Here is a 26679-nt window from a genome sequence, read left to right as displayed (position 1 = left end):
GGCGGACAAACTAAGCAGAAACCTTACGGATCCCCATGAATGGAAATTGGATCCACTAGTCTTCAGCATGATAATAAAGAAATGGGGATGCCCAGACATAGATCTATTTGCCTCCCCTCACAACTATCAACTACAAAAATTTTGCACAGGGACTTATCACAAGCAAGCATGGAAAGTGGATGCTCTGTCATTCAGCTGGAAAAGTCTAACAGTATATGCCTTTCCTCCTCTGCCTCTACTCTCCAAGGTACTCCTAAAGGTCAGACAAGAGAAGCCAAAAATGATCCTGATTGCCCCAGACTGGCCACGCCAGCACTGGTACCCAATCCTAAAACACTTGTCTCAAGGCCCAACCTGCACACTGCCTCTTATTCCTCACTTACTGACCCAGCGAAACAATCAGATTCTGCACAGCCAACTCAGGACCCTAAATCTGGCAGCATGGCGGATAATGTAACCTTTCAAAACACATCTCTTTCTAAAGCAGTGATGGATGTTATTTTGGAGGCCAGAAGGCCCAGTACCAGAAAATATTATGCAGATAAATGGAAAAGATTCTGTGCTTGGAACCAGGCACAAGGACTTGACACATCTGTGCCAAATATTCCTCAGATTTTACAATACCTAACTGAGATGCTGAAGAACAAAGGCCTATCCTTTTCATCAATTAAAATTCATGCCAAAGCCATTTCAGCTCATTACAACACGGAACCTGCTATTTTTTCCCATCCATTGATAAGACAGTACCTCACACGAGCCAAAAACATAAGACCTCCAAGGAGAGCCCCAATACCTGCATGGGACCTCAATTATGTCTTGGAAAAACTCACTCTACCGCCTTTTGAGCCAGCCAATACAGCTGATATAAAGTTTTTATCATGGAAAACAGCTCTGCTCCTAGCAATAACCTCTGCAAGACGTGTTTCAGAGTTACAGGCACTCATGGCTGTGGACCCTTTCATTATTTTCCACCCAGACAGGGTTTCTCTAAGAATGAACCCTACATTTATGCCTAAGTTAGTGTCCAGTGTGGCTCTCAACCAAACTATTAATTTGCCTACCTTTTATCCAAACCCACAGAATAAGGGTGAAAGACTTCTGCATTCTTTGGACATACACAGACAACTACGCTTCTATTTGGACAGAACTAAAGCTTTCAGGAAAAACTGAGCAACTTTTAGTGGCATTTGCTGCAGGATCTCAAGGAAAGCCTATCTCAAAACAGACTGTTTCAAAATGGATAGGCCACTGCATTCGTTGCTGCTACTCGCAACATGGCAAATCAGTGCCCAAGGCCATTAGACCTCATTCTACCAGGGCAGCAGCCACTTTAGCAGCCTTTCTCAGAGGAGTACTAACCAAAGACATTTTAGAGGCTGCAACTTGGAGTTCAGTGCACACTTTTACAAAGCACTACCATTTACCTCTCTACTCTAAATCCAGAGCAGGCTTCGCCACTGCAGTTTTGCAAGGCCTTATAGCCTCTCCTAATCCTCTTTAGGCCCAGCCACCCAGCCTTAGCTTTGGGATTCAACCCAAGAGTAATGACTGCAACAGTGAAACACGATGAACATAGTACAGTTGTGTACCTACCATAAATGTAGATGTTCGAGTGTATTCACTGTTGCAGTCCAGGTTACCCTCCCTCCATCCCCCCTTTCTTTGCTGGGACTTACTACTTCTCTGTCTTGTGCAACCTATGTGGTGTATTTGCTTGTAGATGAAGGAAATGTTTATTTTACTGCATGCATAATTATTGGCATTATATTTTTACTCTAATTTGGGGGCACCTGACATCTGGGGCAAGAAAAACTGAAGAAAATGGCATTGGCTGCTTTTATACCCCTGGCACACTGACGTCAGGGAAGAGGCGACAGCAACCGACGCCGGATCTAGACTTTGGAATTCTGGCCGACCGCGGGTCGCCTGCCAGCAAGGATAACCCAAGAGTAATGACTGCAACAGTGAATACACTCGAACATCTACATTTATGGTAGGTACACAACTGTACTTTCTCCGTGTACTTCGAGGAGGGGGGTCTCTTTGTATTCCTGTTAATGTTTATCATTTTTCACTGTTGCAGTAATAACTCCTTGTGATCTCCTACTGTGGTAGCATTTGGCCTACCTGAAGACAGTTGATTTTGTCCTTTACTCCAGGCCCCGCAAATGCCGTTTCCTCTAATGTCAGTATGTCAACATATAAAGGTTGTCAGCTGTTACCCTTTTCTTGGTTCTTTCTTGTCATTGGAGCCCAATACAGCCTTTGTAGTGTATGTTTGTCAGTCTGAAGTCAGACACAGAACACCTAAAGCTAAGTGCACCATTGGGGAACTTATTTTATCCTGTATTATTGTTACTATTATTGTTAGATTTCAGGGGCTAAGTCAAATGTTTAAGATGTGAAACAGTCCCTCATTAGAACTTCCACACTGTTTGTTTTGCCTGAACCTGGAGTAGGACATTCCCACCTGCCCCCAATGTGCTTATCTTAATAATCAAACTGTTAAGTGTAGGGCAGAAGTGCTTGAAAGGTTCTTGGCGAAAGAGCGTCAGGGGGTGCCTGATGGCTGTTGCAAACAATGATCATGGAGAGTCTGTTTCCTTGAAAGCAGAAGCATCTGAAGGCTAACGTGTAATTTTTCAAAGGGGGAGATGTGTCTCAAGTCCCCACTGATGACAGTGTGTGCACCCAAGGCAACTGGTGGAAAATTTGGAGTTACCAATGCTGTCAGCCCTCTTGATGCCTACATGGGCTGAAGCATTTGAGGGGTTAAAGTGGGTCTGGAATTGTGACTTCTGACTTCCCTCTTAGACCTACCCATGGAGAGGGCACAATCCCCCATATCAGAGAGGAATCCACAGCAGTCCAAATGCATGCTGCAGCTACCTGCCTACAACCTGGGTTGACAACCACCACCACCACATCCAAGACCAGGCAGAAGGACAAACAGAAAAAAAGTTGTTTTCGTCTTGCCTAAGCCTAGGCCTTCTGGGACTGAATCACTTCAGGCGTTAACTCCAGGACCTAGTCAGGTTATCTGAGGGTCTCATAGATTTTATGAGGTCCAAATAGCTAAATCCTAGTAGGACCCCTGCTCTAGGAATGGCTCCTGGCAAGCGGAAGAGGAATTATTCTCCCCCTCCCCCATGAGTCATCTGATTCCTATGACTTGGCATACATTGACTATCCTCAGGGTTATATGCTGATTCTGAAGTAGCAGAAAATCCTCCCTCAGCCTTTCCACCTAAGAACTTTACTTTTGGAGAGAGACCCTACACAAGCTGAGGGACTTCAGTTAGGAGGCTCACGATTACCCTCAGTCAAAAAAAAAGTGTGACACAATTTCTTAGGCATCCTGAACACACACCTCTGGCTATTCTTTCATTTCTGGAGGTTGTGTATGAAGTCATCCTAGATGACTAGCCTGATTTCCAACTGCCTGCTGCAGGAAACCAGACCATTTCTACAGAGTTATTGTTTCTCGTAAGCAATAGACATTTGTTTAAGAATCCTGTAGTGGATCCTGACGTGACCTCCTAATGATCCAAGGGAGCAAAATGCAGCTCCTCTAAGAATCCTTTACCTAATGGAAAAAAAATGATAGAACCCGTGACAGATTTGACAAAAAATTGTATAGGTTATCTACTTTGTCCATGAGGGCTTTAAATTGCCAGTTCCATATGATCAAATTCCAGGAAGACATCTTGGACTAGATGAAGCTAACTCTAGATGGGATGGAAGATGGAGTCCTCCAAAAAGAGTTGTTTAAACTTTGCAATTCTTTGTCTCTGGTTGTAAGGATTTCTTTGCATTGTGGTTTTGATGCTTCAGAAGCATCAGTTAAGCAGGGCAGCTGCTTCTGGCATCTCTTGAGTAGGACTTTCTGTTTGGACCCAAGGCTCAAGCATATTAAAAAGAAAAAGACAAGACTAAATCACTTCAGACTGTTAAGGATGTTCTGCAGGAAGAGCCTTTGAGGTTCAGTAGGAATTACCCCATTTAAGCCCTGGTCCTTTTAGACCACAAAGAAGATGGCAAGCTGACCAATTATCTAGGTCTAGTAGACCCCACCTCAGGGGTCCAGGAGGGAGCAATCATAATTCAGCCGAGCACCTCCCTGCCCCCACTTCCCTTAAGCACCACCCCAACCCTCTCCCCTTCCAGCAAAGTTGGGAGGCAGACTTTCTCTCTTTCTAAACAAGTGGAAAGACATAAGCCAGGACACGTGGGTGCTTCAAATCATAGCAGGGTACAAATTGCAGTTTTACTTCTCTCCCAAGACCTGTAGGCATTCTCTCTGTCCCCACAGGCCAGCTTAGGTCCAAATTAAGTTTTTGCTGGAACTGGTGGAACCAGTCCCCCCCCCCCCCAAGATAAATAGGAACATTGTACTAAATAGGCTTCCTACTACCAAGAAAAGAAAGGGTCCTGGAGAACAGTCTTGGACTTATAAAGACTAAACCAGTTCTGGTAGTCCTGAAATTCAAAATATATCTTCAAAACCTCGTGCTCATACTCTCCTTGCATGCTTACCTCCATATTCCCATAACAAAGGAGCACAGGATGCATCTCTGTCTCACAGCAGGTTAGAGCCATTTTCAGTTTTGTGCATTGTCCTTTGGCTTGTCTTCTGCTTCCAGAGTATTCATAAAATGTCTGTTGCTAGTAGTTGCTTTTTGCAGAAACATGTTCACGCAGATCTACCCTTACCTAGACAATAGCCTAATCGAAGCAAACTCTGTGAAGCAGCTGGAGAACTCTCTTCACTTGACCGTGTAGCAGATTATCATGGACATCATTTACAAGAACATTGGCAACCTCCAGACACTTGATCTCACACAGTTTGATTTTGTCAAGGGGAGGTCATGCTGGTTAAATTTGATCGACTTCGAGACAGTCACCAAGGCCATAGACGAGGGGAAGACTGTGCACACCATCTACCTTGACCTGGCCAAGGCCTTTCATACTGTTCCCCACTTGGGTATAGTAGACAAACTCTCTCAACTAGGCATCAAATCTGTATGTTACCAGATTGGAAGCAAACTGGCTCATTGATGGAACCCACCTAGTCAAAATAGGGGAAACCACCTCAAGTGGTAGACCCATAACAAGCAGTGTACCCCAGGGATCGGACCTGGAGCCTCTGCTGTTTGGGATATACTTCTCAGAGGTGTAGGCCAAACCTAGTGGGCTATGGCTGACCAAGTTTGCAGATGACTGCAAGCTGGGTGCTGTCATCAATTCCCATAGTGATGTGGATATCCTCCAAGAGGGTCTCACCCAACCAAATGACTGGTGTTAGAAACATGGCCTCAAACTGAATGCCAAAAAGTGCATCATCATCCCTTTTGGGGTGAATGATGTCCCCACAAATTATCATATTGTGTGTTTAGTGCCTTATCAGTCAGTCATGAGGGACCTGGGAACCCAGGTTCATAGGTGTGAACTAGGCTAATGGCCCTGGGGCCTTTCAAGCCTCGCCTGTAGGATTACCCTGGCATTGTGCCACCCGACCTTAGTTCCAAGTACCTCTGTTGAGTAAAGCCACTGGAGTGATCCCTGGAGTGAATTTGCTATTTCCCATCCACTCATCAAGATTTCTCTTGAAATTCAGGTTGATAACAAACTGACTTTTGACCACCATATTGCCTCCGTTGTACGGAAAGCTTTCTACATGGCCCAACATCAATAGTAAGGGTATCTCATCCACGGACAAGGTGGTCATAACATGCCTGTATTGAAAACAATACCCCTTTCAGCATGTACCTCACAAAGCACATGCAGCAGCTGGAGAGACCCCAGAGATTCCTCACCCGGAGAATCCAGGGCCTCAAACATCTACCCTACACAGATAGGCTAAAAGCCCTGTCCCTCTGCTCAGTCTCCTACAGATTCCTCAGAGATGACCTCTGTCTGGCAATCAAAGCAATCTCAGACGCCACCCTGATGGGACTGCTGCATATCTGCAAGTCAAGCTCCACTAGAGTAACCCGCATGCGAGACCTCATCCTGGTCTGTGACATCACTTGGCGGGACAGATTTGTGTCCCAGAGAACTCCCCCTTTTGTGGAATAGACTCCCTCTCTACGTAAAGCAGAGTACCTCATTAAACCTTATTAAGCGCAACCTGGATAACTGGATGGAGAATAGAAAATACATCCCTGGGATTCCACCTATGTCCCTGCTGGACAGTGGCATAGCGTGCTGACTTGTTGGAACATGGGCTAAACTCTTGGCAAGGCTTGTAAGGGCCTCAGGGCCGGTAGCCTTGTAACTTCCTTTGATCCAAAATGATTGACTTCAGCAATTGGCTAAGCTTCTCGTGTCATTCTAAGGGGATCCAGTATCTGTCTGCCTGGGATGACATGGTCGCCAGACCATGATGCTTTGCCAGAGATGGCCTGCACCTATCGCCCCTGGGATTCTGGATACTGGCTAAGGCTTTTGCTATAGTGCCTTTTTTAGGCAAGGTTCAAATGACAAATTCACCACTGTAACAGCAACAGGCAAGCAAAAACTGAGGGTGAATGCTACTCAGTGCTAGAAGTCTAAATCTCAAAATGCACTCACTTGAGGCACTCCTTAAAATGTAAAGCATTGATATCTGTGCAGTAACTAATACCTGGTTCAAGGCTCCAGAGACTACTTCTTCACTACCAGGCTATAACTCAAACCACACTTTTCAGCCATGTAACCTGGATCGGAACAACAAAGGCGGAGGTGTCCATACTCATTAAGGATATCCACACCTCCAGGCTAGTTGCTCAGCATAATGCATCCGAGGTTATCCAAGTGCAACTAACTCTGGGCAAAACTGCAATCCAAATTGTAGTTTGCAACAGATCCCCCACCATGCCCCAGGATTCCCACTCATATTTTCTTGATATACTGGAAAATATTAGGGTTCAACCAAACACCCTAGTAATGGGCGATTTAAACTACCCCACCATTAACTGGGAAAACTACTCGTGTACCAACTCCTTCGCTCAACGCTTTCTGGAATTCATAAATTCCAATGCCCTGGATCAACTTATCCACACCCCCACCAGGGGCAACAATATCCTAGACCTAGTCATTACCAACATGAGTGACTGGTGTTCCACACCTGAAGTCAACTCCTCGTTGGTCCGATCTGACCATAAGCTAATCACCCTAGATATCCACATTCCGCCCCCACCCTCCATTAAGGAAACCACGGTAAAAACTTTCTCGAAAGCCAACTTCATACTTCTTAAGACAGACATGGCGAACTTCATGACACCCATGCATATGGACAATACAGTTACGACTGCTGAATCCTACACAAAGGCACTCTATAAGCACTTACACGAGTGCATGGATCGTGCTATCCCAAACAGAACCAAGACGCTATCCTCCAAAAAAGGAAGCAAATCTGGTGGTCCCCTGCCATAAACAAACTGTACAACAGATGAGAAACTGTTGCAAAAGAGAGTAAAATCCCATGAGTGGAGGAGCTCCCTGGTCAGCCTCAGTGAGAAGCTGAGATCCGTTATATGATCCTCCAAAGCTAGCTATGTAAACAAAATTGCCACTGATTCTAAGGATAGCAACAAAGCATTCTGTAGCTATGTCAAGAATCTCAATGGCAACACCCAGATCTGCTCTGAGTTACAGCACAACGGCATGAAAATTACAGAACCAACTGATCTTGCCAACATCCTGGCAGATAGGTTCAGTGCTAACTTTACCCCCTCTCACCCCTTAAAGGGCCCATATCTATAAAGGAAGAATGCAGAGTCCCTGTAATCACAACTATGCAGGTAAAAGCTGCACTCTCTAAAGCCAAAAACACAGCATCCTGGAACCGGACAACATCCCAGGCTGCGTTTTACATGAACTTCAGAACGAACTGGCTCCCCACCTAAGCACCATGTTCAATCATAGCCTCACATCAGGCTTTGTGCCCACTGAATGGCGTGCAGCCACAGTTATCCCACTTCACAAAGGGGGAGCCAACACTGATCCCGGGAACTATCACCCTGTTAGCCTGATTAGCCTGGACTGCAAGGCCATGGAACGCATCATGGAACTCAAACAAAGACATTGGTAACCTCCAAACTCTGGACCCCACCCAGTTCAGGTTTATGAAAGGCAGATCATGCCTCCTGAACCTGATTGACTTCTTTGAGGCAATTACCAAAGCCGTAGACGAGGATAAGTTGGTTCATACAGCCTATCTTGACCTCGCCAAGGCTTTCAACACCATCCTCCATTTTGGAATTATAGCTAAACTCACTAAATTAGGTATAAATCCCTATGTCACAAGATGGGTTGCCAACTGGCTCACTGACAGAACCCACACTTTAAAAGTTCCAGACTCCAAATCTGACTTCAAACCAGTAACAAGTGGAGTACCACAGGGTTCAGTCCTGGGACCTCTCCTGTTTGGCATCTACTTGTCTGAAGTACAGGCTAACACAGAAGGCCTCTGGCTAATGAAGTTCACAGATGACTGCAAACTAGGAGTCATAGTAGAGTCCCCAAATGATGTGGGCATCCTACAGAAGGTCCACACTGAGACAGATGCCTGGTGTCAGAGGCATGGCCTCAAGCTCAATGCCAAAAAGTGCATTATCATCCCCTTTGGTAAAAACTGTGTACCCGTGAACTACCACATAGGCAGCAGTCTACTTAACACCGAATGTGTGATGAGACCTTGGGACCAAGGTGGACAGTAGTCTGTCCTTTGATAATCACATCGCCGCAGTAGTCAGGAAGTCCTTCTACATGTCACAACTCATCACAAAAGGGTTCTCATCCAGGAAAAAAGTGGTCATTGTTCTCCTCTACTCGACACTCATTTGACCCATTATAGAGTACAATGCCCCTTTTGGAATGTACCTCACAAGACATCTGCAGCAGCTGGAAAGGCCACAGAAGTACCTCACAAAGAGGATTACTGGCCTCAAACAGATGCCCTATACTGACCGTCTCAAAAAACTCCAGCTTTACTCCGTAACATATCGCCTACTTCGAGGTGATCTCTGCCTAAAATATAAAGCTATGTCAAACCCAGAGCTGTTGGACATGCTACACCTAAAGAAATCCCAATCCCTCTGAGCTACACACTCTAGGGACCTAAACCTTGTCACCACAATAAACAGGACATGCTGGAGGGGTAGATTCCTGTCCCATAGACTTCCCATACTCTGGAACAAGCTACCCATCTATGTCAAGCAAAGTTCCTCATTAGCACTCTTCAAGAAAAATCTTGATGAGTGAATGGGAAATAGGAAATACACCTCAGTAATCACTTCTTTGGCTCTGCTTTACAGTGGCACAGGAAAATAATTTTATTGGGTGGCCTAAGCCAGGGAACCTTGTTGGCTAGGCTTACTTAGGCCCTTGGGCCAATTGCCTAGTACCTACTTATGTACTGGCTCTCAAACCTGAGATTCTCCCTGAGCATAAAGAAATCCAGTCTTACTGTCTCAAACAGACTGGTTTTCTTAGGAGCTCTGCTAAACAGGGAAAAACAAATGGCCTCTCTCTACAGGAAAAGGTAATTTTTCTGACTTAGTACTTCAGATTACTACCCAAGCAGGAATCAGTGAAGGTCAGAGCAATTCTCTGAGGGTTCATGACCACATGCATTCTTATGATTCCCAGGCAAAGCACATGAGGACAACACAGTGGTTCCTAAAAAATGTATGGTATATACACTAACAACACTGTAGGCTCCAAGGTAAAGCTTCTCCCATGTCTGAAATACAGTTGATATTGTGGTTAGAATCCTGTCTTCAGAACGGGGGGGTACCCTTTCAATGTCACTTAAGGAAACAAATTATGACATAATATGCTTCAGTCTTAGCCTGGGGTGCCCACTCTGGTGGTCTTCAAGTACAAGGCAAGTGGGTTCATAGATGATTACTAGGCTAACAACCCCGGGCCTCTTTTAAGCTTAGCCATGGTTCCCAAATGTATTTGATAAGTTTTGATACTCTAGGTTTAATTTATACGATATATGTAGGGTTGGGCATGGGTGGTCAAGCATTTACAGGCTGCATCTATCTAATAGACAGACAGGTGCCAGACCATGGGTAAAATTCTGATTACCCATCCACTGGTCCAAGTTGCACTTGAATTGGATTATGGAAAAACTTTGCTTCACGTGGATGAAAAGTCTGTTCCAGAGAAGGGGATAGTCTTTGAAACACATACTTGTTTCTCCAATATGTCCTGTTTGTGGTATAGACGAGGTTTAGGTCCTGTTTATGGTGTAGACGAGGTTTAGGTCCCTAGATCAGATAATTGTGATGCTGCTTATTTTGTGAATGTGCAATACAGCCATCAGATCAGGATCAGAGGATGCTTTGTATGCCATGCATGGATCACTTCTCAGCAGTCTGTGGGAGGCAGAGTAGCACTTTGAGGCTATCCACTTATTACGTGATGTTTACTTTCTGTGTTCTTTTTTTGAGGAAACTCTGTGAACACTCCAGTTGTTGCATGTACCTGGTCAGGTGCATACTGAAAGGAGGGGGGGAGCAATGTACTCAATGATTAGTCTGATGATGGAGGAGTCTAGTGAAACTATGACACCTTGGACCTAGATGCCATACCGATGCCTATTAAGTTGTGCAGCACAGAATGTTTTCCTTACTACTATAGACAGTTGATGGTCAAATGCCAGGTTACTGTCTACATGTATTCCCAAATCCATGATCACAAGGGTCTACTCTTAGGGGTGTATTATCACTGTGGCAATTTCCAGGGGCAGCCATCTTCCCAAAAGATACTGTTATGGGTTTCTTGGTGGTGTCTGATCATGGCTCTGGCACCAATCATTGTCCTTCTTGGAGGGTATTTTGTCTTTGGGGATTCTGTGATTGTGCCTAGTTTGCAGTCCTCTGCAAACTTGCTCAGCCAGAGGCCTGTGATGTTTGTCTTCATTTCAAAGCAGTAAATGCCAAAAAGGAGAGGCCCCAGCACTAAGCCTTGAGGAACTCCACCAGTGACTGGCTTTTTGTAGAGGTAGGGTCCCTTATCCTAACTTCTTGGGATACTATCTTTGAGACACCTAGCTTTTCCAGTAGGTTTCATAGATAAATTCATGAGTTTGTCTGCAATGCCAGAGTGGGGTTTTGTCGAATGCTTTGGCCAGGTCATGGCTGGCAGTATGCACTGTTTTGCTCTTGTCCATTGGTTTGTTGACCTTCTTGAAATTTATCAGGTTGAGAAGGCGTGACCTACCCCAGATGAAATCAAACTGGGTTAGATCCAGTGTCTGAAGGTTTTCTGTGTCATTGTTTATCATTTCCATGATGATTCTTTCCATGGCTTTGCATATGAGACCAGTGAGACTTGTGGGTCTGTATTTACCCAGGTGCATGGATGGTCTGTCCTTCTACAGAGGAATGACAATTGTAGTCCTCCATTTGATTGGCACAAAGCCTGTCTGGAAGCTGCAGTTAGTGATTCTGGTGGTTCTGATAGGTCATTGTTCTTTAAAGAGGTTTTCTGGGATATTATCAAGACCCATTGATGCAGTGTTCTTGGCCTTGGCAAATGCCTTGTGAATCTGTTCCCTAATGGTAATTTGAGGGAGCTATATTGAGAATATTTCCAGAGAGATCTCAGGGGAAGAGTTAAAACTGGAAGTAAATTTGTCGGCCAGTAGATTTGTTATATCTTCTTACTCAGTGTAGGTGACTCCTTTTACAATTAGCTTAACACATTGCTGTGTGTTGCCTTTGAGGTTGTGGCTATACTGAAGAATGCCTTGTGATTGTCCTTGGCCTGGAAAGATATTTTTACCTCAAAATTTGCTTTGGTAGACTTAATTAGCCTTCTGAGTTGCTTATTTAGATTGATAAAGGATTTTTTTTCCTTGCTGGACTTTGCACTTTTTAATTTTTGCCATGACTTTCTTCCTTTTGTTTTACAACCTATTGATGTTGGTATTCTACCAGGGTAGCTTGGTTTGAGCTTGTCCTTTGCTTATTCCTGTTAGGTATAGTTCTCTATGTAGCCATTTAACATGATTGTACAGGGTTTTCTTGAACAATTCCTCATAGGCTTTAAATTTTGCCAGTGTGTCACTTAATAGCAGAGTGTTGCCTTAAAATAATTTCTAAAGTTCAGGATTAGCTGAGGTCCTAGGTTTTATTTTTATTTAAAAGGAGATAGCTTTATGATTTGACCTGACCAGTGAGGACAGTACACTGGGGGATGGATGCAACATTCTCCCATGTTTGTGAGGACCATGTCAAAGATGTCAGCACCCCTAGTGGGTGTACAGACTAGCTGATGCAGGGTGTTTGTGTTTACAAAGTCCAGGATTCTCTGGGTATGCATGTTTAGGGTTGTGTATGATTCTCAGTGTATAGTGGGGTAGTTAGTTGCCCATGAATATGGTGTCAAGTTGAATGGGGAGTGTCTGCAGTACGTTTCAGTATGTTACTGGTTTCCTGGGTCATGGGGGGTACTTATAGCTTGCAATGATATGGTATGGGAGTTTGCCTATGGTAATCTGGAGTTGGAGAAGCTCAAGCAAGTCATACTATTTCACAAGTCTTGATGTGTTTGTTTTGATGTAACTTGAGATACCTGCACCATTTGTCCCTTCCTGTGCAGTATCTGGTCTAATTGTGTGGAAGGCATTATAGCTCTGCACTGCTGCAGAATGCTGTCCTCAGCATTGAACCATGTTTCAGTAATTGTACAGATGTCTACATTCTCTGGGATGAGAAGAGATTGCAGGAGTGGAGTTTCTTGTTTAGACATCTGGCATTGAGCAGTAGCACATTTAGATTTTCTTGGGTTGATTTTGCAATGTCAGAAGGTTTATCAGGTTGACAATGCCCAAAAAAGGCACTCTGGAGTTGGCCAAGGTTTTAGCCAGTATTCAAAAGCCAAGAGGGGACAGGTGCAGACCATCTCTTGCAGGCAGCTTGGTTTGTCAACCATATCCTCCCAGGCCATCAGGTAGTCTACTCCCTTCGAATTACACCAGAAATTGTCATTTATTTGTCACTTATTTTCTGTCATGTTGTGGCATCATCTTGTAGAAGGTAGAATGCTGCTCACTACTATTCTCATACTGGGCTGGGGCACACAGTCCAAGAGATCCATCATGTCTTTCTTCGTATAGTCTAAGGAGGTATGTCTTGGGTTGTCTGCACCCACATGGACTATGACTGAGTAATATTGGTATTTGTGGTTCAACGACCTGTGTGTGTGCATGATTTGGCAGATCCCGGTGCCTGAACTGACCCCTAACTCTTCTTACTTAGCCTGGTGAATGGGACATTTGTGTGTCTCACAATGGAGTCTCCTTTGGCCAACATATTGGGTTATGTAGTGGTTTGCCTTATGGGCTTAGAAGTTGAGATGCCATGAGATGTGACTGTGTGTCATGGCAGGTGTTAGTAGAGGGCTTTTTGAGTTGCTGAGAATACTTATTGTAAGTGCAATATCTGAGAGTTGTTTGAGGTTTAGGAAGTTGCATTTAAGAATGTCAGCATATCTAGTCCGTAATGTGTGTTATGGTTGTAGTGTGCTTTTTTGACAACCTGTTTGGTATTATAAGTGCTTGTATACGAGTGCCTTGATTCCCACGGCATTGTATAACTACATTTCTCACATGCAATATCAATTTGAGAATTAAGTTGTTAATAAACATTAGATAATTGTTACATTACCTCAGAACACCTGTATCCCCCAAAGTGGCTGTAGAAGATGGTAGGAAAGTGTATAGCCATGGTTAAAAATCATTACTATTTGGTCTACAAAGGGATGGTACAAGAAGGGTTTCTAGCTGGCTAGCTTGGGTAAGAATCAAGAGGAAGACTGAACTCATGGTGTAGTGCTCCTCAACAAGCAGACTATTTGGTCTTTGTGCAACTAAGTACTGAGGAAATTTCATATGTAGTTTTATAGAAAAATTGCATTTCTAAGTGCTTGCATCAGTGCAGGGTGCAGGGCACAGCTGTGTGATGCAAAGCCTCATGCAAGCACAGACTTAGAAACTCAATAGACAAGCAAAACAGCCCTCTGGCCAATCATAGAATAAGACCAGGTTATTCTCCACTGCCACTAGTGTATACGTAACTCTTCTAAGCTTAAATGACTGACGGAGCTGGAAAGTACAGTAAATCATCTTAAATAGTAATCCAAGCTGAAAGTTCAGGAAATAATCAGCTTACACATTACATCTAGCAGGAAACACTTAAAATAGGCAGAAATGCAGAATTCAACAGTTTAAATGTAATGTTAAAAATAACAGTACTCTAAAATGATTTAAATGCTCTTTGCTTCTTCTCTACCCAGAAGAAAGAGTAGCACTAGTCTCAAGCTGCTTCCTAAGTAGTATTATTGACCCAGATGTTTATGGGTTCAGTATAATTGCTGTTGTCTCCTCTTACTTGGACGCAACAGAAAGCCAAGGTGTGCAGAAAGGTCATGAAGAAGTTATCAACAAAACTGCAGTCAGACCACTCTGTGAAGTCCCATACACAATCCCCTGTCAGAGACCAGCAGGAACCATTCTCCCTCTGTTCCTCACATCAGCCAAACAGAAATGATGGCACTGTGGAGGAACACAATGGTATTGAAAATGTAATGGACATCAGGTACCCTTTGATAAAAACAGACAACACCACAATGATGTGGTACATAATCAGACAGGTACCCAGTCTGCCATCTAGCTATGCAGCTCTGGGAGGTGGCAGAAGAGATGGGATTGTACGTCTGGGTGCTAAAAAGTACATCTTTGCAGAAGTCACAGAAAAATGGGATGTGCCAAAAGTAGACATGTCAGCCTCCAGAGAAAATAGGTAGTTAAAGTTTTCAAGAACCACAGGCAACAGGACTTGGAGGACAGATCACTTTTACTTCTCCTTCCCACACCTTCCCATGGACAAGTCTATTTCTATATGTCTTCCTTCCTATAGCTTTCATCCTCATGTTACTAATAAAGATCAGGGAAGTGCCAAGGGTGATCTTGATTGCACCCTTCTGGCCAAGTCAGCATTTATTCCCTGTGTTACACAACATGGGCCTAGAAGAACTTTGGCTGCTTCTCCAAGAAGGAGATTTCTTGACACAGAACAAAGAAGCTACCATATACCCCAACATACACACAGTGAATTTGGCAGCCTGAAAGATATAATACTTATTCCTCAGAGCCAGCCCTTAGAAAAGGATGTCTCAACTATTTTAAGAGGCCAGAAAACCCAGTACTACAAAATCATAGATCTCAAAATGGAAAAGATTTATTTTTGGTACCAGACCAAAGGCCAGCAGCCTTTAATAGTCAACCTCCCCTTGGTCCTTACCTGTCTGGCCGAGCTCTTCAACAAAGGTCAGTCTTATTTCATGTAATAGTTTTTCTTGCAGCTGTTACCCTATATACATCTATGAACAAGAAATGGGGCTCCTGAAGACACATGCTCTTTAGTCCAGGTGCAGGAGGTTGTAGTTTTAAGAACAGCCATGAGATTGGGCACAAGAAAGATGTAATTGGCTGTTCCACCCACTGCAGTCATCTGATATGTTGAGTGCCTATTAACATTCAACTCCATTAGTCCGATACTATTGGGAACCTCATGTCCATGCAGCTGGTTTTATATATTTGTACATATGTGTACATCAGAATCATCATGCATGTATCAAAATTGTCATTATGGGCACAAAGAATGATGTACTGGGGTGTTTTACTCTCTGCAGAGGGCCCTCTGGATGATCATGTGATGTACAGAGGAAAGACCAAAGTAGACCTTTGTACCCCAGGTATAGGAAGTTGCATTTTTTAAGAATAGCCATGAAAGTGGGTGCAAGAAGGATGTACTCATGTGTTTCAACAATATTTGAGGGTTCCTTTGAAATGCAAGTTGATGAGGTAAGTACAGAGGAAAGTGTAATTTTCCATTATTGTTTTAACTCCATCAGTCAGATACACCCCAGAACACACTAGCATGTTTATGCATGTGTAAGCGTAATCACTGTGGACAAGCTACTAGCATCCATTATTAATTTAAGATACCATGCTGGGATGACTTTCAAATAGGTATCCTAAAAAGTATGACATGCTGCACAAGGTCCTCACAGTCATGTGTTGATGATTTGTCTTGAAGTCTTTCAGAAATGTGCCAAATAGAAGCAGATATTAGTTGCAAAGAACTATAACTTTAAGTAAATTGTCTTTTGTATTTTAGGTATTTACTAACCGACCAAAATAGACTTCGCAGTGTGAATGACATCATGCCCATGATTGGTGCTAGATTTTATACACAGCTGGATGCTGCTCAGATGAGAAGTGATGTTATAGAAGAAGAATTGGCAAAGGTAAAAATGTTTGGCTAGTAACATTTATTTTTCCCTGAATGTCAAAACGGAATTTTTAAAATGCAAAATTCTGTCCTGTAAACTTGACTTTTTTTGTATCATGCAAAATGTTATTCCACATTTAAAACCGGGAGACATATGGTGTATATGCTGTGAGATATTCACTCTGATGGAGTGCTTATGTAAAGAAGGATGGTCCAGAAGAGAAGGTTTTACTTACCATTGTAACTACAGGATATAAAAACTTCATTGTAGACACATCATTATTTCATTCTGTATTCTGTGGCAATTTATGGGGGAGGGTTGTATTCAGAAAGAACAGTAATGTGACTGTAGGTCTGAATTGTATTGTGTGGCCCGATGGAAGTTAGATATGCAAAAATGCTGATGTTGAGCAGACCTTTGCCAGGGACAGATCTGCATAATGAAGCCATATATTCATAAAAACGTCAGCACACAGATAAGTAGGCTGTGATATGTCATATGACTTGAGTCCATTGCCATATGTTTGATTTAGCTTGCCACAGTGTATGTATGCTAGCAAACACTTCAAAGCAATGCAAATGATCAGTATGGACACAGCTGAAATACCATATAAGCATACCTTTCAACCTCTCAGAACAAGAAATCTGGAGAAATCCAAATGTTATGGAGAGCCCCGAAATAGGGACACATTTTAATTATTACCCTTATAAACTTAAGAAGTTGGTAGAATAATAGGTTTTACATTGGTGTGCATTTTCTGAAGCATATTAAGTCTGAAACTGAATTGTCTGTCATTATTTAATGACTTCAGTCCTCAGTGATTTGCCAGAACACCACAAATTTTATGCAGTACAGACCACAAGCAGGCAAAAATCTGGATGGTATGATATTGTCATTTTCATTCATTTCTCAACCAATGGGTTCAGATTTGACTCAGACACTTTCTTTAGATGTTCATCGTGTTACACTGCTGCAGTCATTACACTTGGGTTATCCTGCCGTCAGGCGGACCCGCAGTCTGCCTGAGTTCCAAAGTCTTGGTCCGGCGTCGGTTGCTGTCGCTTCTTCCCTGACGTCAGTGCGCCAGGGGTATATAAGATGCATCCGACGCCATTTTCTTCAGTCTTTCTTGCCGCACGGTGCCCGAAGCAGAAGAAGTTTGCAAGTGCCGGTCGGCCGACTCTTGAGATTTTCGAAGTCGAATTTCAGATCCAAAGTCTTCAAGAAAGCTAAGTACCCCGTTGGGGAAACTTTTTTCTTGCCTCAGACCGATGTCAGAAAAAGTTAATAATTGTATTTCTTGAGGAAAGCAAATACCTCATAAGGACTTCCACTCTTACTGTATTCCATGCCTAGGCCCTGATCACGACGTCACTAGTTGTCGGTTTTGTGCTAGATTTAACAAACGCACTATAAAAAGACGTTTTGATTTTGCTTTGCACTGCTTTGGTTGAAGATTCAATTATACGATGCCGTGAGATCAGCCGACAACCTCAATACCAAAAAAACACAAAGACAAGGATAAAGACAGGCATCCCAGGTCCAAAACAGACGACAAAACCTCTTCTAGGCCAGTCGCCAGTTCTCAGTGAGGCACTTTCGCAGTCCATGACACCCGCTACCTCAGAGCCACAGGCTGCTTCGACTCCCTCTGGAAACTCAAGGTATTGGGCCTACGGAAACTAATCCCTCAGATGGGTCTGGAGCCGCTGAGCAGGCATCGGCTTCTGAGGGTGTTTTCAGACCTTCACAACTTACCATTAAAACAACAGCCAAAACAAAGACAAAGAAACAAGTACAGCATTCTCCTGGACAGTCCTCCATGCCTAAGAAACAGATGCTTAAAATGGCCGAAGACCTAATTACTCTAATCAGGGGTTCCCATCCCCCTCCTGAGAAAAGGCCTAGGCAGGATACAGACTATGACTCCTCTGATCAGGTTTCCATTTCCTCTGACTCCTCTTCAGACCAGGGATACTCTTTACCCCCCTATGAGGACTCTGATGCTGAAGAATCTATCCCTTCAGCCTCTCCTCCTGAGGATTATTCTTTTGGGGAAACTTTACATACCATGAGGGAGCATTTCCATTGGGAAAGCCAGGATTACTCAGAATCCAAGAAAAGGCTCAGGGATTTCCTCAACACAGGCCCCTGGCTAGTCCACCAATGCTAGATATTGTGGATGATGTGTTCTCTGAATCCAGTTTATCTCCTGACTCTCTGCCCCCTGCTCCAGCCAAGCCAGATAGGTATTATAGAGTCCCTGACTCTCACAAGTTTCTTTACAAAAACCCTTCTGCTGATCCAGAAACTATTTCCCAGGGTCCAAAAGGGGTTAAGGCTTCCATTGCAAAAAATCCAGTACCCTCTGACAGAGATTCCAGAGCTTTGGATAGATGGGGGAAGAAAGTATACACATCTGCAACTTTAGCAGTAAGAGCTTTAAATTGCCAGTTTCACATGCTTAAGTACCAACAATATTTAATGGCTCAGTTAAAACAGAAGATGCTTGCAAGCTCAGGAGCTCCTGATTGTAAAGAAATGCAGGATTTATTGCATGCAGTTGAACAGGTGGGAAAACATAGTCTGCAATGTGGTTTTGATTCTTTAGAGGCCTCTTGTAGAGCCGCAGTTACAGGTTCTGTGATTCGAAGACATGCTTGGTTAAAAGAACAAAGATGTAATGGGATCCTATCTCGCCTACATTCATAACTGATGGGTTTGGAGCCGATCCATCGGCTCCGACTCGGCCAACTAGTATACTAGAACGAAGTCTCTTATTGGCTGGGCTACCCTCTATCCCAGGATGCACCACACCTGCTTCCCCAGATCTCGTTTGCCGCTTTATCAAGCTAGACGTGGTCGCGACTTGGCTGGAGCTAAGTGTATTTTCTTCTTTTTTCTGGTCTTTTGACCTGGGGTTTCCTTATAAATTCAATCAACAGCTGTTTTAACAGCTATTCTTAAGTTTGCGTATTGTTATTGGCATTTTTGTATCTGTTGGTACTGCGGGCAAGGCCGTTTAAGTTAGAGGGCCTTTGCCCTTCTTACTGGAGTGAGTGTGTTGTCTGTGTTTATTCCTTTTCTTCTCCAGGTAAAGCCCATTTATGTTAGAGGGCTTTTGCCCGTTGTTGTGTTCCCTTTGTTGTTGTTCTCCTTGTGAGGTAAAGCTTGTGTTCAGAGGGCTTGCGCCCTATTCTCGCGCTTAAAGTTTTGGTGAAGTACTGTTTTTTGTGTGGCAGTTAGATTGTTCCACTATTCCATCAGTTGTTGGTGAAAATGGCTAAAGAGCAGAAATCTGGTTTTAAAAAGTGCACTAAGTGCAATTATAAAATGTCTATCATGGATAGTCATGCCATTTGCGTTTATTGTTTAGGGCCAAAGCATTTGCAAGAGACATGTAGTGTGTGCCATGCCTTTTCCGCTAGGGTTCTCCAAGAACGTAAAAATAAATTAATCCTAAAGGGCCTTATTAAGCCCTCCTTTGAGGACTCTTTGGCTTCATCTTCTGCTACTGCTTCTAAAAAGAAAAGGTCGTCGGCTCCGACCAGTCCGTCGGAGCCAACTACTAAGAAGCATAAGTCGACCTCTTCTTCCTCGGCTCCACTGACTTCGGAGCCGAAGGTCGAAGGGTCTGCCTCGATGCCTCTTTCCTCGGCTCCATTAGTTTCGGAGCCGCAGGTTGGAGCATCGAGAGGCGAATCACCTCCCTCGGTTCCATTGGTCTCAGAGCCGATGGAGGTGTGCAGCTCAGACTCTTCCCCCTCGGCTCCGAAAGCTCCTTTGGCGCCGATCTTATTCATACTGTGTCGGATCCGGCGCCGATAGTGTTGGAGCCCTTTCGGAGCCGGTCCCCTACCTTGTCGGAGCTGAGAGAGAAGTCGTCTCGGCCCCTTTCTATTTCCTTTAGATCCTCCAAATTATCTGATTCGGATTTGGATAGAGTTATTCAGAGGCTTTTCCAGTCTCCGGTTTTTGCAAAAATGGTCTCGGCTCCAGCCCATTCGGCCCGAGCCAATCCCCCTCGGCTTGATTCCTCCTCCAACTTCCTCGGAGCCGTTGGAGTCGGTGATGGTGGAGCAAGGAGCCGTGCAGTCGAACCGAGACCCCTTCGGAGTTTATCGGTTCCGACCATTGTTCCTACCCTGTCCTCGGGTTCGGGGTTCGGTGCGGGACTTCCTCAGCCGGGGCCGAGGAACATCTTGGAGCTAGGTGCCTCGGTGCCTAGTCTTCCCTCGGAGCATCGGCTGCTGGGATTCCTAGTGCCGTCGTGGTCTCTCGGCCAGTGACCTCCATGGAGTCTGGAGGTCCTGCCTTTGAGGCCATGAGGAGCCGCTGGCCATGTCCTTGCGGCTCAGCAGGTTTCCATCTCACCGTCCCTAGACCTAGAGACTGGTGCTTCTGGCGTACTGCAGTCCCATGACAGCGGGGTCCCAGGGCCTGAGGATACCCCGTGGGGTTCCCTTCTTCTGGGGTCCGTCCGAAACCGCCCGGATGAGCCTCCACGGAAGAAATTGTGCAAGAGGAAGCACATGGACTCCCAAGATGAGTCTATCACATCTGACACTGACCTCGATGATGTGGAGGGGTCCCCAAAATCATCTTCGGATGATGTCTCTTTCTCGGATATCCTTGAGATTCTGAGACAGAGAGGAGATTGGCAGGCCAAAACCCCTTCCGCTGAGGAGTCAGTCTTCCTCAAGGCCTTCGGGGCCCAGCCGTCCGCCTCCTGGGTGTCTCCGCCCTTCGATGAGTTACTTGATTTAATTTCTCGAAGGGCTTGGGAGCACCCTGACTCTGTGGAACCGGTGCCTGCAAGACCCAACAAATTCCTTTCAGTCCCCCCTCAAAAGGAATTTTTAACGAAAGGAGTTCCTGTAGATGCGATGGTGGTGGCATCTGCCACACAGCAGGACGTGGCAGAGGCTTCAACGTCTATCCACCCTCCTAATAAGGATTCCAGGAGCATGGATAGGTACGGGAAGCATACCCTTTCTACAGCGGCCTTTACCTTGCGGTCGCTGAATTACCTGTGTCATTTTACTAGGCTCCAAAGGGACCTCCTTAAAGAGCTAGGGGCTCCAAAGGGACCTCCTTAAAGAGCTAGGTGAGTCCCTCACAGGTAATCTACCTGAGGCGTTAGCCCACACTGTTGGCGCCCAGATGACTACCTTATCATCCATTGTGAACTCGTCCATGAGGCTCATCTCGTATGCGGCTGAGGGGGCGAGTAGAGCAGCGGGAACAGGCGTGGCCCTTAGGAGACACGCCTGGTTAAGCTTGTGTTCCTTTGCGGAGGCCTTCAAGTCTTCCTTCGCCGACGCCCCTTTTGATGGGTCCTCTTTGTTTGGACCCAAGGTGAAGGACACACTGACTCAGTGCGAGCAGGAGGGCAAGACCTTGACTGCCGTTGGGGCCCGTTTTTCCGCTCCCTCTAGGCCTTACCCCAAGGCCCAGAGAGGAGGGAAAATGTGGTTCAGGAAAACTCAGAGGTCATTCCCTACTCCACCCAGTGATCCCCCTCTAGAGGCAGGGGGGGGATTCGGGAAGACGCCGTCCCAGAGGCGGCAGAGGCCCCCGTAACTCTGGAGACCACGATTCCTTTCGTGGTTCCTCCTACGCTCACCGTCCCTGAGTTGGTGCCCGACTGTGCAGCTCCGGAGCCAGTCGGGGGTCGTTTTGCGGAACACCCACAGGCTTGGGAAGCTATTACCAGCGACCAGTGGGTGCTCAGTTATTACGAGGCTATCTCATTCCCTTCATCAAGCCCCCCCTTCCCTTCAGGGAAATCCCGGACGTGCCACCCAGTCAGCGGGATCAAGCAGCAATAGAGGTTTCAAAGCTGCTAGAAAAAGGAGTCATCCAGCCTGTCCCCGCCGATCAGATCGGATCAGGAACTTACTCAAGACTATTTTTGGTGCCAAAAAAGACAGGGGACTTCAGGCCCATTTTGGACCTCAGTTCATTGAATCGCTTTGTGAAAAAGTCCAAATTCCGAATGGTCACTCTTCAGTCCATTCTCCCACTATTGGAGAAGGATGTCTGGATGTGCTCCATAGATCTCAAGGACGCTTACTATCACATTCTGATAAGTCAAGAGTCCAGGAGTCATTTACGCTTCCGCCTGGGAGACAGTCATTTCCAGTTTGAGCACTGCCCTTTGGTCTCACCACAGCCCCAGGGTGTTCACCAAGTGTCTGGCAGTGGTGACTGCTCACCTGAGAAGTCTAGGATGCCAAGTGTTTCCATATCTAGGCGACTGGCTCCTTACTGCCACCTCCAAGCATCTACTAATTCAGTTGCTCATGGCCACAGTCAGCTTGGGCGTTTCCTAGGAATCACTTTCAACTGGGAAAAATCTGTGGTACAGCCATCTCAGCGTATTACCTTTATAGGCAGAGTTAGACACAAGAAGGATGCGCCTTCTTACGGCAGAAAGGATTCAGGTTTTGCAGAATCAAGTTCGATCCTGCCTCCCCCTATCAAGAGCTCCGGCCAATCTGATTCTGCAGGTATTGGGGTCGATGGCATCAACTATTCTCCTAGTCCCCTTAGCCAGACTGCACATGCGAGTGCTGCAATGGCTACTTTCGGTTCAATGGTCCTATCAGGAACTTCCCTTGAACCACTTGGTTATGATTACGGAAAGTTGCCGTCGAGATCTGCGTTGGTGGCTCCTCCGATCCAATCTCGACCAGGGGCGACCTTTTATCCTTCATTCCCCCGTTGCCATTGTGACCACGGACGCCTCCCAGGTAGGGTGGGGGGGGTCATTATCTGGACAGGTCTGTCCAAGGCACATGGCAACCCCAGGAAGCGCATTTACACATCAATATCCTGGAAATGAGAGTGGTGCTACTGGTACTACAAGCTCTCCATCATGCTCTCCCGCAAGGTCTGATTGCTATCCTATCCGACAACATGTCGGTAGTTTGGTATATAAACAAGCAAAGGCGGGACCAGGTCTTACCACTGTGCAGAGAAACCATGAGACTTTGGCACTGGTAGCTACCAACCGCTTCCTAATGGCAACGCACATCCGGGGAAATCAGTGTGATTGCGGACAGACTAAGCAGGACTATCCTGTTACCCCACGAGTGGTCCCTCAACCAAAGAGTGGCTGCGAAAATCTTTGCCAAATGGGGTCTCCCTTGCTGCGATTTGTTTGCCAGCCCCACAATGCAAGTGCAGAGAGTTCTTCACTCTGACTCTCTCTCAGGGACAGATTCCCAGGGCGCTCTAACCCACATTTGGCCCCGGTCTCCTTTATGCCTTCCTCCGGTTCCCCTCCTGCCGAGGGTGATACAGAAGGCAATTTACCTGGAAGGCGACATGATTTTGATTGCCCGCACTGGCCTCGTCAGGTTTGGTTCCCCTTCCTTCGGAGGTATGCTGTGGAAGGTCCATGGTTTCTGGACCCAGTGCCAGACCTGTTGACTCATCAGTCAGGACAGTCTCACCCATCTCTCAGGTCCTTGAGGTTGGCTGCGTGGTTACTCCACTTCCATCCTTAGTCAGGGACAGTTCCCTCTCCGGAGGTTATCCACATTTTGTCCTCTTCTCACAAACCTTCCACTATCAAACTGTATTCCAGCAAATGGAAGAGGTTTGCCCTTTGGGCACAGCGACGAGGTATAGACCCTCTTACTGCCCCAGTACCGGAGGTCTTAAATTTCCTGGCCTCTCTCTTTCAGTTGGGCTCTTCAGTTTCCACGATTAAGGTTCAGCTAGCGGCCATCTCTAATTTTCATGTTTCTTTTGAACCTTCATTAATGGCAAACAAGCTTTGCAAGTCTTTCCTTAAAGGGCGTGGCTCCTTAGGCCCCGATATCTCATCCTGTGCCCCTTGGGACCTAAATATGGTCCTGGCTGCCTTAACTGCCGCCCCTTTGAACCAGCAGCTACCTCTGATATGAAATTCCTGTCTTGGAAGACCGCTTTTTAGTGGCCATAACCCGGCCAAGCAGGTTTCAGAGCTCCAGGCTCTTTGTTCTAATCCTCCTTATTTGATTTTTCACAAAGATAGTGTCCCTTAAATTAAATCCCTCTTTTTACCAAAGGTAGCATCTTCTTTCTGCATTCAACCGTCCTAGAGCTCCCTGTATTTTTTCCCAAATTCTCCAATAGCAGAATATATCTTTCATCAGTTGGATGTCCATAGACAACTGCGTTTTTATTTGAACAGGACTACTCAGGCCGGAAGTCAAATCAACTGTTTGTGTCCTTTGCAAAAACAGGTTGGGTCAACCAGTGGCTAAAACCTCCATAGCCAAATGGATTAAAGATTGCATCTGTTTCATTTATTACAGGCTGACAAAGAGCTTCCCTTTCCAGTCAGGGCTCATTCTACCAGGGCAATGGCTACTTCTGTAGCATTCCACTCCAAATTATCAATAGATGATATTTGTGCTGCGGCTACCTGGACTTCTCCGCACACTTTCATTTCTCATTACAAAATAGATGTGGCTTCTCGAGGCAGGGCTTCCTTTGGTTCCACAGTTCTCAGGTGTGTTTTCCAATGAGCCACCCGGGATTTAGGTGCTAGGGATGCTGTCCCATCAGTTATGAATGTAGAGATAGGATCCCATTACATCTTTTAGTTATGTACTTACCATAACTTCGGATGTATGGGATCCATCTTGCCTACATTCATTATCCACCCTCCTTTCCCCCTTCCATTTGGATTTAGAGGAAATGTTGGTCCATTTGGAGATCTTCTCTTGAATAACTTTAGTTGGTTGGAGTAACTGGTATTTTTTCTGTGTTTGCATGTAAGTATGAAAGCGAACAAACAAGATCTGGGGAAGCAGGTGTGGTGCATCCTGGGATAGAGGGTAGCCCAGCCAATAAGAGACTTTGTTCTAGTATACTAGTTGGCCGAGTGGCTCCGAACCCATCAGTTATGAATGTAGGCGAGATGGATCCCATACATCCGAAGTTATGGTAAGTACATAACTAAAAGTTTACCTGATCATGATAAGGCAAAATTATTGGATGCTCCTTTACAGCATGATACTTTGTTTGGTGTTAAGGCAGAAGAGGTGTTAAAGAAAATGGAGGATAAAGCTAAATCTATGCAAACAGTCAAGGATTTCTTACAGGTACAGCCACCTCGGTTTAGCAGAAATTGGCCAACAAAGGTGGTCCTTTCCAGTGTCAGACAGGCCACAGAGAGGCAGATACAGACACCCAAGAGGCAGATCCTCAACTCCAAGGCTCAAACAGACAACGACAGTGGGGCACCTCAACCCCAAAAGGTGGTGACAAGTCTCAACCTTACAGGAAACTGTCACAGTGACTTTGCCTGGGTACGCCAAGCACATCCCTTTTGGAAGCCCCTTAGGGAAAACTAGCACTTTTCTCAAAACTGGCAAACAATCACCCAAGACAAATGGGTCATGAATATTGTGTCTCAAGGTTACAGATTCCACTTTCATACTTTACCAAGGCTAAAAGGAATGCCAGACCTGCCACAAAATCAATGGGCAGAGGCACAAAAACAAATTTCAGCCCTCATGGGCATGAGAGCTATTCAAAAGTACCACAACAGGAACAAGGACAAGGATTTTACTCAAGACTCTTCCTGGTCCCCAGAAAGGACAAGGCCTGGAGGCCCATACTAGACCTTTCAATTCTGAATACTTACCTGGATATTCGAAATTCAAAATGTTGACATTACAGCAGCTTCTACCCATGCTGGGCAAGAAGGCTTGGCTTGTTACTCTTGACCTCAGAGAGGCATACGACAATTGCACTTTTAATTTTTGCCATGACTTTCTTCCTTTTGTTTTACAACCTATTGATGTTGGTATTCTACCAGGGTAGCTTGGTTTGAGCTTGTCCTTTGCTTATTCCTGTTAGGTATAGTTCTCTATGTAGCCATTTAACATGATTGTACAGGGTTTTCTTGAACAATTCCTCATAGGCTTTAAATTTTGCCAGTGTGTCACTTAATAGCAGAGTGTTGCCTTAAAATAATTTCTAAAGTTCAGGATTAGCTGAGGTCCTAGGTTTTATTTTTATTTAAAAGGAGATAGCTTTATGATTTGACCTGACCAGTGAGGACAGTACACTGGGGGATGGATGCAACATTCTCCCATGTTTGTGAGGACCATGTCAAAGATGTCAGCACCCCTAGTGGGTGTACAGACTAGCTGGATGCAGGGTGTTTGTGTTTACAAAGTCCAGGATTCTCTGGGTATGCATGTTTAGGTTGTGTATGATTCTCAGTGTATAGTGGGTAGTTAGTTGCCCATGAATATGGTGTCAAGTTGAATGGGGAGTGTCTGCAGTACGTTTCAGTATGTTACTGGTTTCCTGGGTAAATTTATAGCTTGCAATGATATGGTATGGAGTTTGCCTATGGTAATCTGGAGTTGGAGA

The 26679-nt window shown here is 45.1% G+C and overlaps 1 protein-coding gene across 1 annotated transcript in view; it reads left to right on the top strand.

Moving 5' to 3' along the window:
- The window catches only part of PAN3 (poly(A) specific ribonuclease subunit PAN3), a 2193201-nt gene that overhangs the window by 1568649 nt on the left and 597873 nt on the right, over nt 1-26679 (top strand). The window contains exon 15 of the mRNA XM_044073269.1: nt 16182-16311. Within this exon, the coding sequence (XP_043929204.1) occupies nt 16182-16311 (130 nt within the window). The remainder of the gene's footprint in view (nt 1-16181; nt 16312-26679) is intronic.

Source organism: Protopterus annectens, chromosome 5.part1 (assembly GCF_019279795.1).
Source record: "Protopterus annectens isolate FY-2018-M chromosome 5.part1, PAN1.0, whole genome shotgun sequence".
NCBI classification, from domain to species: Eukaryota; Metazoa; Chordata; order Ceratodontiformes; family Protopteridae; genus Protopterus; species Protopterus annectens.
This window is presented reverse-complemented; position numbering and strand designations above follow the sequence as displayed.